This window comes from Oncorhynchus keta, chromosome 19, assembly GCF_023373465.1.
Source record: "Oncorhynchus keta strain PuntledgeMale-10-30-2019 chromosome 19, Oket_V2, whole genome shotgun sequence".
NCBI classification, from domain to species: Eukaryota; Metazoa; Chordata; class Actinopteri; order Salmoniformes; family Salmonidae; genus Oncorhynchus; species Oncorhynchus keta.
In genome coordinates, this window is record NC_068439.1 from 39298997 (window position 1) to 39313962 (window position 14966).

Sequence of the window (14966 nt, forward strand, 5' to 3'; positions counted from 1 at the left end):
TAGTTTATTCAATCCACTTTAGAATAAGGCAGGAACGTAACAAAATGTGGAAAAAAGGGGTCTGAATACTTTCCAAAGGTACTGTACAGGGCATGCAGAAAATATGTTTGCAATGTGAGTAATACACAATTCCACCACCAAGTGGCAGTGTCAGACACCTTTCTAAACAGCATCTTTGTTCTATCATCTATGGTGTTTCAAGCCCAGCCACAACTCCCTCCTGTCAATCAAACAAATACCCTCCCTGACCAAAGGGTGAAATGACACGTGTCAGTTTAATGTAATTCTCCACTGCTGTTTCACTGAGTGAGATTGAGCACAAAAACACCGTAGGATGGCCCTTCTTTAAATCCCATATCTGTCAGGATGAGAGGAAAGATCACACAATGACGAGGAAGTAAAAGTAGAGTAGAGAGAATGAAGGGATTGTTGGCTCTGTGGTTGTTTCCAGGCACTGGGAGAGAGATGGAATGAGGAAGGGAGAGATGAAGCATGGAGATATTGACTGAGATGAGCGTAGGGAGTCAAATAAAGCAATTACTACACAAGCATAGATCCAAGAAGATCCACAGATGGAAAGACACTGACTGACTGACCAAATGACAGACAAAGAGTGAGTGAGTGATAACTAGTATAAGGAGAGAGAGAGAGGGAGCTCCCAAGCCACATGGCGGTCACACAGAGTTTAATCTGAGCTCACTGGAAAGTTGTGATTTAGTAGGACTGAACTTGTGCCCTCTAATTGGATAAAGAGGCAGGGGGGTTACACTGGGGAGGGATGTGTGTGTGTGTGAGAGAGAGAGGATTTGATGAGAACGGTGTCTCTTCCATCAGAAAAAGTGAGAATGAGGAGGGCTTCATTATCAGATCAAGGCACTACAGGCCATAATGCGTCTTAGTTATTCGCTGTACTTGTACAAAAGAGAGCAAGAAGTATAAGAGATGTGAAAGGAATAAAGTGTTCTAAGAATAAGTGAAGTTCTTGCTCTTTTCCCCCTGGAGATACAGGAGGACAGTTCAGTATTTTCTCCTTGGAGATACAGGAGGATAGTTCAGTCTTTTCCCCCTGGAGATTACAGGAGGATAGTTCAGTCTTTTCTCCCTGTAGATACAGGAGGATAGTTCAGTCTTTTCTCCTTGGAGATACAGGAGGATAGTTCAGTCTTTTCCCCCTGGAGATACAGGAGGACAGTTCAGTCTTGTCTCCCTGGAGATACAGGAGGACAGTTCAGTCTTTTCTCCCTGGAGATACAGGAGGATAGTTCCGTCTTTTCCCCCTGGAGGTACAGGAGGATAGTTCAGTCTTTTCTCCCTGGAGATACAGGAGGATAGTTCAGTCTTTTCTCCCTGGAGATACAGGAGGACAGTTCAGTCTTTTCCCCCTGGAGATACAGGAGGACAGTTCAGTCTTTTCCCCCTGGAGATTACAGGAGGACAGTTCAGTCTTTTCTCCCTGGAGATACACAGGAGGATAGTTCAGTCTTTTCTCCTTGGAGATACAGGAGGATAGTTCCGTCTTTTCCCCCTGGAGGTACAGGAGGATAGTTCAGTCTTTTCTCCCTGGAGATACAGGAGGATAGTTCAGTCTTTTCTCCCTGGAGATACAGGAGGATAGTTCAGTCTTTTCTCCTTGGAGATACAGGAGGATAGTTCAGTCTTTTCTCCTTGGAGTTACAGGAGGATAGTTCAGTCTTTTCCCCCTGGAGATACAGGAGGATAGTTCAGTCTTTTCTCCCTGGAGATACAGGAGGACAGTTCAGTATTTTCCCCCTGGAGATACAGGAGGACAGTTCAGTCTTTTCTCCCTGGAGATACAGGAGGACAGTTCAGTCTTTTCCCCCTGGAGATACAGGAGGACAGTTCAGTCTTTTCTCCCTGGAGATACAGGAGGACAGTTCAGTCTTTTCTCCCTGGAGATACAGGAGGACAGTTCAGTCTTTTCTCCCTGGAGATACAGGAGGACAGTTCAGTCTTTTCTCCCTGGAGATACAGGAGGATAGTTCAGTCTTTTCTCCCTGGAGATACAGGAGGATAGTTCAGTCTTTTCTCCCTGGAGATACAGGAGGACAGTTCAGTCTTTTCCCCCTGGAGATACAGGAGGACAGTTCAGTCTTTTCTCCCTGGAGATACAGGAGGACAGTTCAGTCTTTTCTCCCTGGAGATACAGGAGGACAGTTCAGTCTTTTCTCCCTGGAGATACAGGAGGATAGTTCAGTATTTTCTCCCTGGAGATACAGGAGGATAGTTCAGTCTTTTCTCCCTGGAGATACAGGAGGACAGTTCAGTCTTTTCCCCCTGGAGATACAGGAGGACAGTTCAGTCTTTTCTCCCTGGAGATACAGGAGGACAGTTCAGTCTTTTCTCCCTGGAGATACAGGAGGACAGTTCAGTCTTTTCTCCCTGGAGATACAGGAGGACAGTTCAGTCTTTTCTCCCTGGAGATACAGGAGGACAGTTCAGTCTTTTCCCCCTGGAGATACAGGAGGACAGTTCAGTCTTTTCCCCCTGGAGATTACAGGAGGACAGTTCAGTCTTTTCTCCCTGGAGATACACAGGAGGATAGTTCAGTCTTTTCTCCTTGGAGATACAGGAGGATAGTTCCGTCTTTTCCCCCTGGAGGTACAGGAGGATAGTTCAGTCTTTTCTCCCTGGAGATACAGGAGGATAGTTCAGTCTTTTCTCCCTGGAGATACAGGAGGATAGTTCAGTCTTTTCTCCTTGGAGATACAGGAGGATAGTTCAGTCTTTTCTCCTTGGAGTTACAGGAGGATAGTTCAGTCTTTTCCCCCTGGAGATACAGGAGGATAGTTCAGTCTTTTCTCCCTGGAGATACAGGAGGACAGTTCAGTCTTTTCCCCCTGGAGATACAGGAGGACAGTTCAGTCTTTTCTCCCTGGAGATACAGGAGGACAGTTCAGTCTTTCCCCCCTGGAGATACAGGAGGACAGTTCAGTCTTTTCTCCCTGGAGATACAGGAGGACAGTTCAGTCTTTTCTCCCTGGAGATACAGGAGGACAGTTCAGTCTTTTCCCCCTGGAGATACAGGAGGACAGTTCAGTATTTTCTCCTTGGAGATACAGGAGGATAGTTCAGTCTTTTCCCCCTGGAGATTACAGGAGGATAGTTCAGTCTTTTCTCCCTGTAGATACAGGAGGATAGTTCAGTCTTTTCTCCTTGGAGATACAGGAGGATAGTTCAGTCTTTTCCCCCTGGAGATACAGGAGGACAGTTCAGTCTTGTCTCCCTGGAGATACAGGAGGACAGTTCAGTCTTTTCTCCCTGGAGATACAGGAGGATAGTTCCGTCTTTTCCCCCTGGAGGTACAGGAGGATAGTTCAGTCTTTTCTCCCTGGAGATACAGGAGGATAGTTCAGTCTTTTCTCCCTGGAGATACAGGAGGACAGTTCAGTCTTTTCCCCCTGGAGATACAGGAGGACAGTTCAGTCTTTTCCCCCTGGAGATTACAGGAGGACAGTTCAGTCTTTTCTCCCTGGAGATACACAGGAGGATAGTTCAGTCTTTTCTCCTTGGAGATACAGGAGGATAGTTCCGTCTTTTCCCCCTGGAGGTACAGGAGGATAGTTCAGTCTTTTCTCCCTGGAGATACAGGAGGATAGTTAAGTCTTTTCTCCCTGGAGATACAGGAGGATAGTTCAGTCTTTTCTCCTTGGAGATACAGGAGGATAGTTCAGTCTTTTCTCCTTGGAGTTACAGGAGGATAGTTCAGTCTTTTCCCCTGGAGATACAGGAGGATAGTTCAGTCTTTTCTCCCTGGAGATACAGGAGGACAGTTCAGTATTTTCCCCCTGGAGATACAGGAGGACAGTTCAGTCTTTTCTCCCTGGAGATACAGGAGGACAGTTCAGTCTTTTCCCCCTGGAGATACAGGAGGACAGTTCAGTCTTTTCTCCCTGGAGATACAGGAGGACAGTTCAGTCTTTTCTCCCTGGAGATACAGGAGGACAGTTCAGTCTTTTCTCCCTGGAGATACAGGAGGACAGTTCAGTCTTTTCTCCCTGGAGATACAGGAGGATAGTTCAGTCTTTTCTCCCTGGAGATACAGGAGGATAGTTCAGTCTTTTCTCCCTGGAGATACAGGAGGACAGTTCAGTCTTTTCCCCCTGGAGATACAGGAGGACAGTTCAGTCTTTTCTCCCTGGAGATACAGGAGGACAGTTCAGTCTTTTCTCCCTGGAGATACAGGAGGACAGTTCAGTCTTTTCTCCCTGGAGATACAGGAGGATAGTTCAGTATTTTCTCCCTGGAGATACAGGAGGACAGTTCAGTCTTTTCTCCCTGGAGATACAGGAGGACAGTTCAGTCTTTTCCCCTGGAGATACAGGAGGACAGTTCAGTCTTTTCTCCCTGGAGATACAGGAGGACAGTTCAGTCTTTTCTCCCTGGAGATACAGGAGGACAGTTCAGTCTTTTCTCCCTGGAGATACAGGAGGACAGTTCAGTCTTTTCTCCCTGGAGATACAGGAGGACAGTTCAGTCTTTTCTCCCTGGAGATACAGGAGGACAGTTCAGTCTTTTCTCCCTGGAGATACACAGGAGGATAGTTCAGTCTTTTCTCCTTGGAGATACAGGAGGATAGTTCCGTCTTTTCCCCCTGGAGGTACAGGAGGATAGTTCAGTCTTTTCTCCCTGGAGATACAGGAGGATAGTTCAGTCTTTTCTCCCTGGAGATACAGGAGGATAGTTCAGTCTTTTCTCCTTGGAGATACAGGAGGATAGTTCAGTCTTTTCTCCTTGGAGTTACAGGAGGATAGTTCAGTCTTTTCCCCCTGGAGATACAGGAGGATAGTTCAGTCTTTTCTCCCTGGAGATACAGGAGGACAGTTCAGTCTTTTCCCCCTGGAGATACAGGAGGACAGTTCAGTCTTTTCTCCCTGGAGATACAGGAGGACAGTTCAGTCTTTCCCCCCTGGAGATACAGGAGGACAGTTCAGTCTTTTCTCCCTGGAGATACAGGAGGACAGTTCAGTCTTTTCTCCCTGGAGATACAGGAGGACAGTTCAGTCTTTTCTCCCTGGAGATACAGGAGGACAGTTCAGTCTTTTCTCCCTGGAGATACAGGAGGACAGTTCAGTCTTTTCTCCCTGGAGATACAGGAGGACAGTTCAGTCTTTTCTCCCTGGAGATACAGGTGGATAGTTCAGTCTTTTTTCTGCCTCATTTCCTTCATTTTTCACATCTATCCAACCAATAACCATACTTTAGCATTCTCTCTCTTACACTTTCTTTAAAGCTTCAACGTCTCTATCCTCCCCAGTGAGCGAGTGTGTGCGCACATTTTCACCTAGAATTGCCAGGGTGGCCCTTAGCTCACTGTACACACACGCACACACACACACTCTTAGATCCACACTGTCCCTTGTTTGTTTATGCCCAGCCACAATACAGGGCTTAATTTGAGCTCCGGCGCACTTTCTTTCAACCATTGAACTGCAAGTGGACTCTTCTCTCTCCTTTGTGGACTTTTTAATCTACTGAGTGAGAGAGGAGAGAGAGGCGTCCCTTACCGACGCACAGCTGGGAGTCACTCAAGACTTTACGGCACTTCCTCTCTCGCCCTCTCTTTTTTGTTCACTCGCTCTTTCTTTCAATTTCTGTGGCTCTTTCTCTTTCCCTCTTTTTTAATTTCCTTCCAAGGCTCTTCCTTGCTTCTCTCTCCTTACTCGTTGACTTTTCCTGGCAAGTCAGTGCTTGGGGATTGAGGCTGAGAATACACTATATAATACACTATATAAATACACAGTGTGAAAAACTGTATACAAGATAAATGAAGTGTCCATCATTTAATGTCTCTCTATAAATTCAGCAAAAAAAGAAATGTCTTCTCACTGTCAACTGCATTTATTTTCAGCAAACTTAACATGTGTAAATATGTTAATAACATAAGATTCAACAACTGAGACATAAACTGAACAAGTTCCACAGACATGTGACTAACATAAATTGAATAATGTGTCCCTGAACAAAGGGGGGGGTCAAAAATAAAAAGTAACAGTCAGTATTTGGTGTGGCCACCAGCTGCATTAAGTACTGCAGTGCGTCTCCTCCTCATGGACTGCACCAGATTTGCCAGTTCTTGCTGGGAGATGTTTCCCCACACTTCCACCAAGGCACCTGCAAGTTCCCGGACATTTCTGGGGGGAACGGCCCCCACCCTCTGATCCAACAGGTCCCAGACGTGCTCAATGGGATTGAGATCCCATTTGCCAGTCCAGTCTGGTCCAGCGACGGTGGGTTTATGCCCATAGGCGACGTTGTTGCCGGTGTTGTCTGGTGAGGACTTGCCTTACAACAGGCCTGCAAGCCCTCAGTCCAGCCTGATCTAAGCCTATTGCGGACAGTCTGAGCCCTGATGGAGGGATTGTGCATTCCTGGTGTAACTCGGGCAGTTGTTGTTGCCATCCTGTACGTGTCCCGCAGGTGTGATGTTCGGATGTATCGATCCTGTGCAGGTGTTGTTACACATGGTCTGCCACTGTGAGGATGATCAGCTGTCCTTCCTGTCTTCCTGTAGCACTGTCTTAGGCGTCTCACAGTACGGACATAGCAATTTATTGCCCTGGCCACATCTGCAGTCCTCATGCCTCCTTGCAGCATGCCTAAGGCATGTTCACGCAGATGAACAGGGACCCTGGGCATCTTTTTTGGGGGTGTTTTTCAGAGTTAGTAGAAAGGCCTCTTCAGTGTCCTAAGTTTTCATAACTGTGACCTTAATTGCCTACCGTCTGTAAATTCTTAGTGTTTTAACGACTGTTCCACGGGTGCATGTTCATTAATTGTTCATGGTTCATTGAACAAGCATGGGAAACAGTGTTTAAACCCTTTACAATGGAGATCTGTGAAGTTATTTGGAGTTTTACGAATTATCTTTGAAAGACAGGGTCATGAAAAAGGGCTGTTTATTTTTTTGCTGTGTTTATAAGGGACAGCAGCGTTGGCTGTGTGTGTATGTTTCTGAGTATGGGTGAATATGTGTGTGAGTGTATATGTGTGCAGGACTCTGTATGAGGTGTGTGAGCATGTCTGTATTTTGAGTGAGTGAGTGTGTGAGAGTATGCGTGCCAAAAAGTCTCTAATGTGTAGGACAGAGTACCGGGCAGGAAGATTGCTAGTGACGGCTGTTCAACAGTCTGATGTCCTGGTGATAGAAGCGGTTTCAAGCCTCCAGGTCACGGCTCTGATGCACCTGTATCGTCTGCCAGACAGTAGCAGAGTGAACAGTCCATGGCCTGGGTGGCTGAGCTCCGCAATGATCTTCCTGGCTTTCCTTAGACGCAGAATGCTCCCGTGGTGCATTAAGCTAACCGCACCACCCCCTGAAGAGCTATGTGGTTGAGGACGGTGCAGTTGCCGTACCAGGCAGTGATGTAGCCCAACAGAATGTTCTCAATAGTGCATCTGTGGAGGTTCTTAGGGACCATGCCGAAATTTCTTCAGCCGCCTGAGATTTAAGAGGCACTGTTGTGTCTTCTACACCCCGGTGTCGATGTGATGGGACCATTTCAGGTCCTCAGTGATGTGTGTGCAGAGAAACTTGAAGCTTTTAACCATCCCCACTATGGCCCTGTCTATGTGGATGAGGTTTGCTCTCTGATCTGTCTCCTGTAGTCCACAATCAGCTCTTGGTTTTGTTGATGTTGAGGGAAAGGTTATTGTCCTGGAACCACTCGGCCAGGGCTTTAACCTCCTCTGTGTACTCTGTTTCGTTGTTGTTGGTGATAAGGCTCTGTCGTGTCGTCAGCAAACTTGATTATTGAGTTGGAGTCGTGCGTCGCCACACAGTCATTGGTGAACAGGGAGTACAGGAGGGGGTTAAGCACACACCCCTAGGGGGTTCCCGTGTTGAAGGTCAACGTGGCGGAGGTGTTGATGCCTACCCTCACCACCTGGGGTCAGCTTGTCATGAAGTTCAGGACCCAGTTGCACAGGGATGAGTTCAGACCCATGGCACAGAGCTTAGTGATGAGCTTGGTGGGCACTAGGGTGCTGAAAGCTTAGCTGTATAGTCGATGTACAGCATTCTCACATAGGTATTCCTCTTGTCCAGATGGGATAGGGTAGTGTGTTGTTCATGGATATGTTTGGGCGGTAAGCATATTGTAGGAGGTCTAGGGTGTATGGTAAGGTGGATGTGGTCCTTGACTAGCCTCTCATGATGACAGAAGTGAGTGCTACTGGGTGATAGTCATTTGGGTACAGGAACAATGGTGGACATCTTGAAGCATGTGGGGACAACAGACTGGGATAGGGAGATATTGAATTTGTCTGTAAACGCTCCAGCCAGCTGGTCTGTGCATGCTCTGAGGACGCAGCTGGGGATCTTGCGAGAGTTAACGCGCTTAAAAGTCTTACTCACATTGGCTACGGAGTTCGAGAGACCACAATTCTCCTGAACAGTGGGGGCCAGCGTCACTCATGGTTTTGTCTCACCATGGGTGATGGTCAGATTCACGTTCATCGTCGAAAGGAATGAGCGTTACACCGAGGCCTGAGCGGGATCGATTTGGAGGTGGAGGGTCCGTCATGGTCTGGGTTGGTGTGTCACAGCATCATCAGACTGAGCTTGTTGTCATTGCAGTCAATCTCAACGCTAGGCGTTACAGGGAAGACATCCTCCTCCCTCATATGGTACCCTTCGTGCAGGCTCATCCTGATGCACTGCAGTACTTAATGCAGCTGGTGGCCACACCAGATACTGACTGTTACTTTTGATTTTGACCCCCTCATTTGTTCAGGGACACATTATTCCATTTCTGTTAGTCACATGTCTGTGGAACTTGTTCAGTTTATGTCTGTTGTTGAATCTTATGTTCATACAAATATTTACACATGTTAAGTTTGCTGAAAATAAACGCAGTTGACAGTGAGAGGACATTTCTTTTTTTGCTGAGTTAATCTTGTGTCTTTTGCATGTTCAGTGTGCAGTGGAGTCCACAGCAGTTTGTCTTGGCACTTACACGTACATGTATGTACACAAATATATACAGTATGTATGCATATTCAGTATATATTTACACTATAAACACAAATGCAAGGCGGAAAATTACATGTATTTCTCTCTCAAAACATTCTATTTTTATACAGATTTCGAGGTGAATCTTAACAAGTACAGAAGACAAACAGATAAGCTTTTCCTCCTCGTCCCCCTCTAACTCTCTCTCCAAAATTGGCCTCCATTGTTGTCCAAACCAAGAAAGGCAACCTGAAACCTATTTATAATGCTCAAGCTCTGATGTCTAAGTGAAGACATTAGCTATAAATGCTTCCACAGGTCAGCACTGGGTGTAGGTAATCGGTCAATGAGTGTGGCATTTGGAATGGCAGTGTTTTCCGAACAAAATCACAAGACCTGTTAGTTTTGAATGACGTGTCTAATGTAGAGAACTGCATAATTTTTTTTTTTTTAAGCATTGTTTGTTAAGGGCTAAGTAAGCATTTTACTGCAAGGTCTTTTTCAAATTTGACGTCAAGTGTCCTATATATCAGTACACTTGTAACAACCTAATAATTACGAAACGTCTATTCAAGCAAATAAGCCATTACATTTTTTGTTAACCAAATTTTACACTCATTGACTGCTGAACAAGAAGACAGAGTTTGGGCCAAGTTATCCCTCTTTCCTCGCCTTTTCCTCTCTGGTTGAGTTCTTAGCAACCAACCCTAAGGCCTTTTTTAAATGTAACTCACCTGTAAACTCCACCGACTGATGTGTCACCTCAAGCTGTGCCCATAGCTTTCAGCCAACCAATCACATTAGTTCAGCCCTTGAAGTGGAGCCAGAGAAGGAAGAAGTGAGACATATACAGTCAATGAACAAAGCAGACCAGACCCAGCTGTTGCCTATGGGAGAACCACCCCTTGAGCCAGGGATGAGCAATTCCAGTCCTTGGGGGCTTGATTGGTGTCACAGTAGACTGGAACTGAGACCAATTTTATCAATCGTATACGGCCTGAGTAAGACATCTTCATTTATCCACCATCTTTGGTGAAGCTTCCTTTAGAACAAGATTGAGGCCGGGATTCACAACTGAGCACAATTCCAGGGCTCTTTCTCAATGAAGGCCTTGATTCAATCCGGAGAGTCATTGGCAAAGGCTGTGAACAGAGTGTTTGCTGAGAAGAACAGAACAAAAGGTGAACTGAAAGAGTTGAGTTTTCTGTAAACTGATTGACTGCATCTTTTCACAAGGGGAATGAAGCAGAATTGCACATGGGTAAGGATGAACAGATGATCAAGCTCAGAGCCTGAAGCACGCCAAATACGCAGACAATGTTTGCTCTTATTGGAGATTTTTTAATAACACATGTCAATATTGCAACAGCCATCTGTTTTTCTAAACAGGTAAAAAAGAAAAAAGAAAAAAGTTTTAAAATTCCAAACACCCAAGTTGATTGGCAATGGCCCTAAATTCAAACGATAAAACCCCTACACAGTGAGCAGATATTTAACACATTGTTCTTCAAACAAATTATAAAAATAGATTGCATTTTCAAATACATATTTACAGTAAACATATTTTGTAATGGTAGAGTAAACGGGGGGGGGACACACACACACAACAACGACTGATTCGCTGAAGTGAAAAGATCCAGTTTGGTGTCTGTGTATACAGGGCTGTTGAGACTGTTTCTATATGTGTGTGTGAGTCCATAGGAGTATCTTTTCAGAACATGATATGGGTTTATATATGGTGTTGAGGCAAAACCGCTCCAGGGAGAGGGGGGAGAGAGAGAGAGAATACATGGGGAAGAAAAGAGAAAATGTACTGGTAGTCCTTTCATACCAGATACTATTACAAGATGCCATTTATGAACCGCACTGAACCAATAAAACATCTATTGTGGACGGTGCATTCGGAAAGTGTTCAGACACCTTCACTTCTTCCGAACTTTGTTATGTTACAGCCTTATTCTAAAATTGATTACATAGTTCCCCTGATTAATCTACACACAATACCCCATAATGACAAAGGAAAAACAGGTTTTGATTTTTTTGCAAATGTAAAAAAAATAAAACTGATATCACATTTATATAAGTATTCAGACCCTTTACTCAGTACTTTGTTGAAGCACCTTTGGCAGCGATTACAACCTCGAGTCTTCTTGGCTATGACGCTACAAGCTTGGCACACCTGTATTTGGGGAGTTTCTCCCATTCTTCTCTGCAGATCCTCTCAAGCTCTGTCAGGTTGGATGGGGAGCGTTGCTGCACAGCTATTTTCAGGACTCTCCAGAGATGTTCGATCAGGCTCAAGCCCGGAGCTCTGTCTGGGACACTCAAGGGCATTCAGAGACTTGTCCTGAAGCCACTCCTGCGTGTGCTTAGGGTCATTGGGGTGAAAGTTCACCTTTCAACAGGACAGTCTGATTTTCTGAGCGCTCTGGAGCAGGTTTTCATCAAGGATCTCTCTAGACTTTGTTCCATTCATCTTGTCTTTGAAATTCTACACAGGGACACTGAACGCCAATATTAAATGAATCATTGTTTTATTAACAGCAAGCTGGAGAGGTCATGCATGTGACAGACCAATACCTCACAAGGCCTCTTCTCTTCAAGCTGAGACCTTGAAACTGAGATATCCCTTTCATTCTCAAAACAAGGTTCTGGAAGTACTAGCAAATTGCAGATATTGATGGTGAGGATTACTCCCAGGCACATTCAATCAGTCAGTCACTTGCATGAACACAGAAATGTGTTACTACAAAAGCACAAACATAACATTTTCCATCACAATCTTTCCCTCGATCCTAACTAGTCTCCCAGTCCCTGCTGCTGAAAAACATCCCCACAGCATGATACTGCCCCCACCTTCCTTCACCGTAGGGATGGTATTGGCCAGGTGATGAGCGGTGCCTGGTTTCCTCCAGACATGACCCTTGGTATTCAGGCCAAAGAGATCAATCTTGGTTTCATCAGACCACAAAATCTTGTTTCTCATGGTCAAGAGTCCTTTAGGTGCCTTTTGGCAAACTCCAAGCGGGCTGTCATGTGCCTTTTACTGAGGAGTGGCTTCCGTCTGGACACTGATTGGTGGAGTGCTGCAGAGATGGTTGTCCTTCTGGAAGCTTCTCCCATCTCCACAGAGGAACTCCAGAGCTCTGTCAGTGACCATTGGGTTCTTGGTCATCTCCCTGACCAAGGCCCTTCTCCCCCGATTGCTCAGTTTGGCTTGGCAGCCAGCTCTAGGAAGAATCTTGGTGGTTCAAACCTTTTTCCATTTAAGAATGATGGAGGCCACTGTGTTCTTGGGGACCTTCAATCCTGCAGAAATGTTTTGGTATCCTTCCCCAGATCTGTGCCTCAACACAATCCTCTCTCGGAGCACTACGGACAATTCTTTCGACCTCATGGCTCGGTTTTTGCTGACATGCACCGTCAACTGTGGGACCTTATATAGGCAGGTGTGTGTTCCTTTCCAAATCATGTCCAATCAATTGAATTTACCACAGGTGGACTCCAATCAAGTTGTAGGACCATCAAGAATGATCAGTGGAAACAGGGTGTACCTGAGTTCAATTTAATATAATAATAATAATATATGCCATTTAGCAGACGCTTTTATCCAAAGCGACTTACAGTCATGTGTGCATACATTCTACGTATGGGTGGTCCCGGGAATCGAACCCACTACCCTGGCGTTACAAGCGCCATGCTCTGCCAACTGAGCTACAGAAGGACCAAGTCTGATAGCAAAGGATCTGTATACTTACGTAAATATGGTATCTTTTTCATTTTTTTATAAATTTGCACACAAAAAAACTGCTTTCGCTTTGTTATTTTTCGGTATTGTGTGTAGAGGGGGGGAAAGTATTTTAAAATAAGGCTGTAACGTAACAAAGTTTGGAAGAAGTGAAGGGGTCTGAATACTTGCAGCGAGCTACAAGAGTATGATATAAATCAAAAAAATGCCTCATAACATGTTACCTACGATTAAATGTTACCTGTTTTGAAAAATACATAATACTGACAAATGCGAGTGGCTTGTGACTGCACAGTGGGGGGTTGTGGGATTTGTAGGAACATTTAGAACATGTTAAGTGTACAACCATGATGTATAGCTAAAGCCCTGTGTTTTGGTTAACCACTTAACCTTGATTTTAAGCATTTTCCAGAAATGAGAATTAGACCAAAAATGTAAGCAATTGTCTTGAGGATGGCGCTTGGACCATCTGACATAAAAAGAAAGGGGGAACAGTTTGATGAAAAAGCTTTAAACAAAAAGGTTCAAATCCAGGTCATGTGACATGATTAACCAAAACACAGGGCCCTATGCATGACGGCTTGAATTGCTGGCCCGGAAAAAAACATACATGGTCACTCTACGACATTCTGAAATACTGCAATACTGCATATATAATGCAACACATCGATACCATACATCCAGCGACACTGGACTCAAAATGTATAAGTCCTATATCAACTACTGTAGATTTGTTGACTGTATCAAAATGATTCTACACCCCTGTCTAGGAGAAGAAAAAAAGTCAACATACTATCGTGTAAGTGCTCTTCATAATATCTTCTTCTGGTTCAGAACACCCTTATTCAGTAACAGAATCCCTCTAACTAGAAAAAATAAAGAAAACGTTATGATGCACACTGTAATCAAAAGAAACAGAACGGCGAGGAAGGGACACCAAAGGACATGTGCTTTGCAGCATCCTTAAACACAAAATGACACAAATTATTTAGTCATTAAAAAATTAAAAAAAAAAAATCAAGTATGACCCTCGTAACCTCTTCCCGTCAGGTTGTGTGAGAGTCTGTAAACTGGAAACGCATATAAACATGAATACATTTCAGATACGTCAGCTTGAGACTTGACCTTTATTCTCAACAGTGCAATATACCCATGTAGTGAAAATGCTTTTTAGACAGGAGAAATATATTAGCGAGACGCTACATGATACCACTGACATCCCGGCTAAGGGACATTAGCCATTCCACACACTGAGAAAACACCGGGAGAGCAGAGACGGTTAACGGAAAAACTTTCAAAAAGACAAATTGTGTAACAGACTAAATAGAAATTAACAATCAAACACACGGTTTCGATTTACAGTTTTCTAGTTTTTGTTTTTTAATCAGTAGTTTCCTTCTGAAGGTAAGTCTTTTTCCAGCCTCGTGATTGGTCGGCTACGTACGACTTGACACTGCCTGGGCTCCGCCCACACTGTGGGAACCAGTCACTCGATCGCACTTCAGCGGCCGGAACAGTAATGTTTTAACCATTGAACTGAGACCAGTTTTATAATTTTAGCCCTGTTCGACAGACAGAACTTTCACCATTAGTGCCTTATCCCAGACCAGTGGTAGAGGGACAGCCCTGTAATGGACAGTACTTCTCAACCAGGGTGGTTTTAACCTCAGTTCTGAGACAAGTGGTATAGTAGAGTATCACTCTGCTTGAGGGGACAGTTCTTCTCCATCCAGGAAATGTAATTACCCCATATTTTGAGAGCAGTGCAAGACATTTTAGGTGGACAGTACTTCTCTATCCGGGTAGTTTTAAGTCTCTGTAACTACTGATCCAGGGCCTGTTGTCAGAGCGGACATCCAGTCAATTTGGGTCAGCGTGCAGACAAAAGTCATATGACTTTCGACAAAGTACGTTGATCACATGACTTGAAGATGCCTCGCTCCCAAGGACTTAGAGAGAGGGAGGAGGAGGAAGAGTGAGTGGGTGCAGTGTGGCGATATCTCTTCCGATCTCTCTATCCACTTCATGTTGTCCATCTGGATGAGAGACGAGTTCTCTCCTCTGTGAAAATCCTTCTATCCGTCCGTCCGTCCGTCCATTTGCACGTGTGTGTATGTGTGTGTCAGACCTGCACCCCTCTGCCGTGCATCTGGATGACCTGGGCTCTAAGGGTCTGGATGGCAGACAGGATCTGTTTCTGGTGCTCCAGAGAGGTGATGCCTAGACTCAATACATCTCTGTGGAGAA

General features: G+C 45.0%; 1 protein-coding gene across 1 annotated transcript in view; it reads right to left on the reverse strand.

The window, feature by feature from the left end:
* Nucleotides 1-10570: 10570 nt before the first annotated feature.
* LOC118371776 (ephrin type-A receptor 7) overlaps nt 10571-14966 on the reverse strand; it is a 222778-nt gene continuing 218382 nt past the window's right edge. The window contains exon 17 of the mRNA XM_052470570.1: nt 10571-14956. Coding sequence (XP_052326530.1) covers nt 14842-14956 — 115 coding nt within the window. The 3' untranslated portion in view covers nt 10571-14841. The remainder of the gene's footprint in view (nt 14957-14966) is intronic.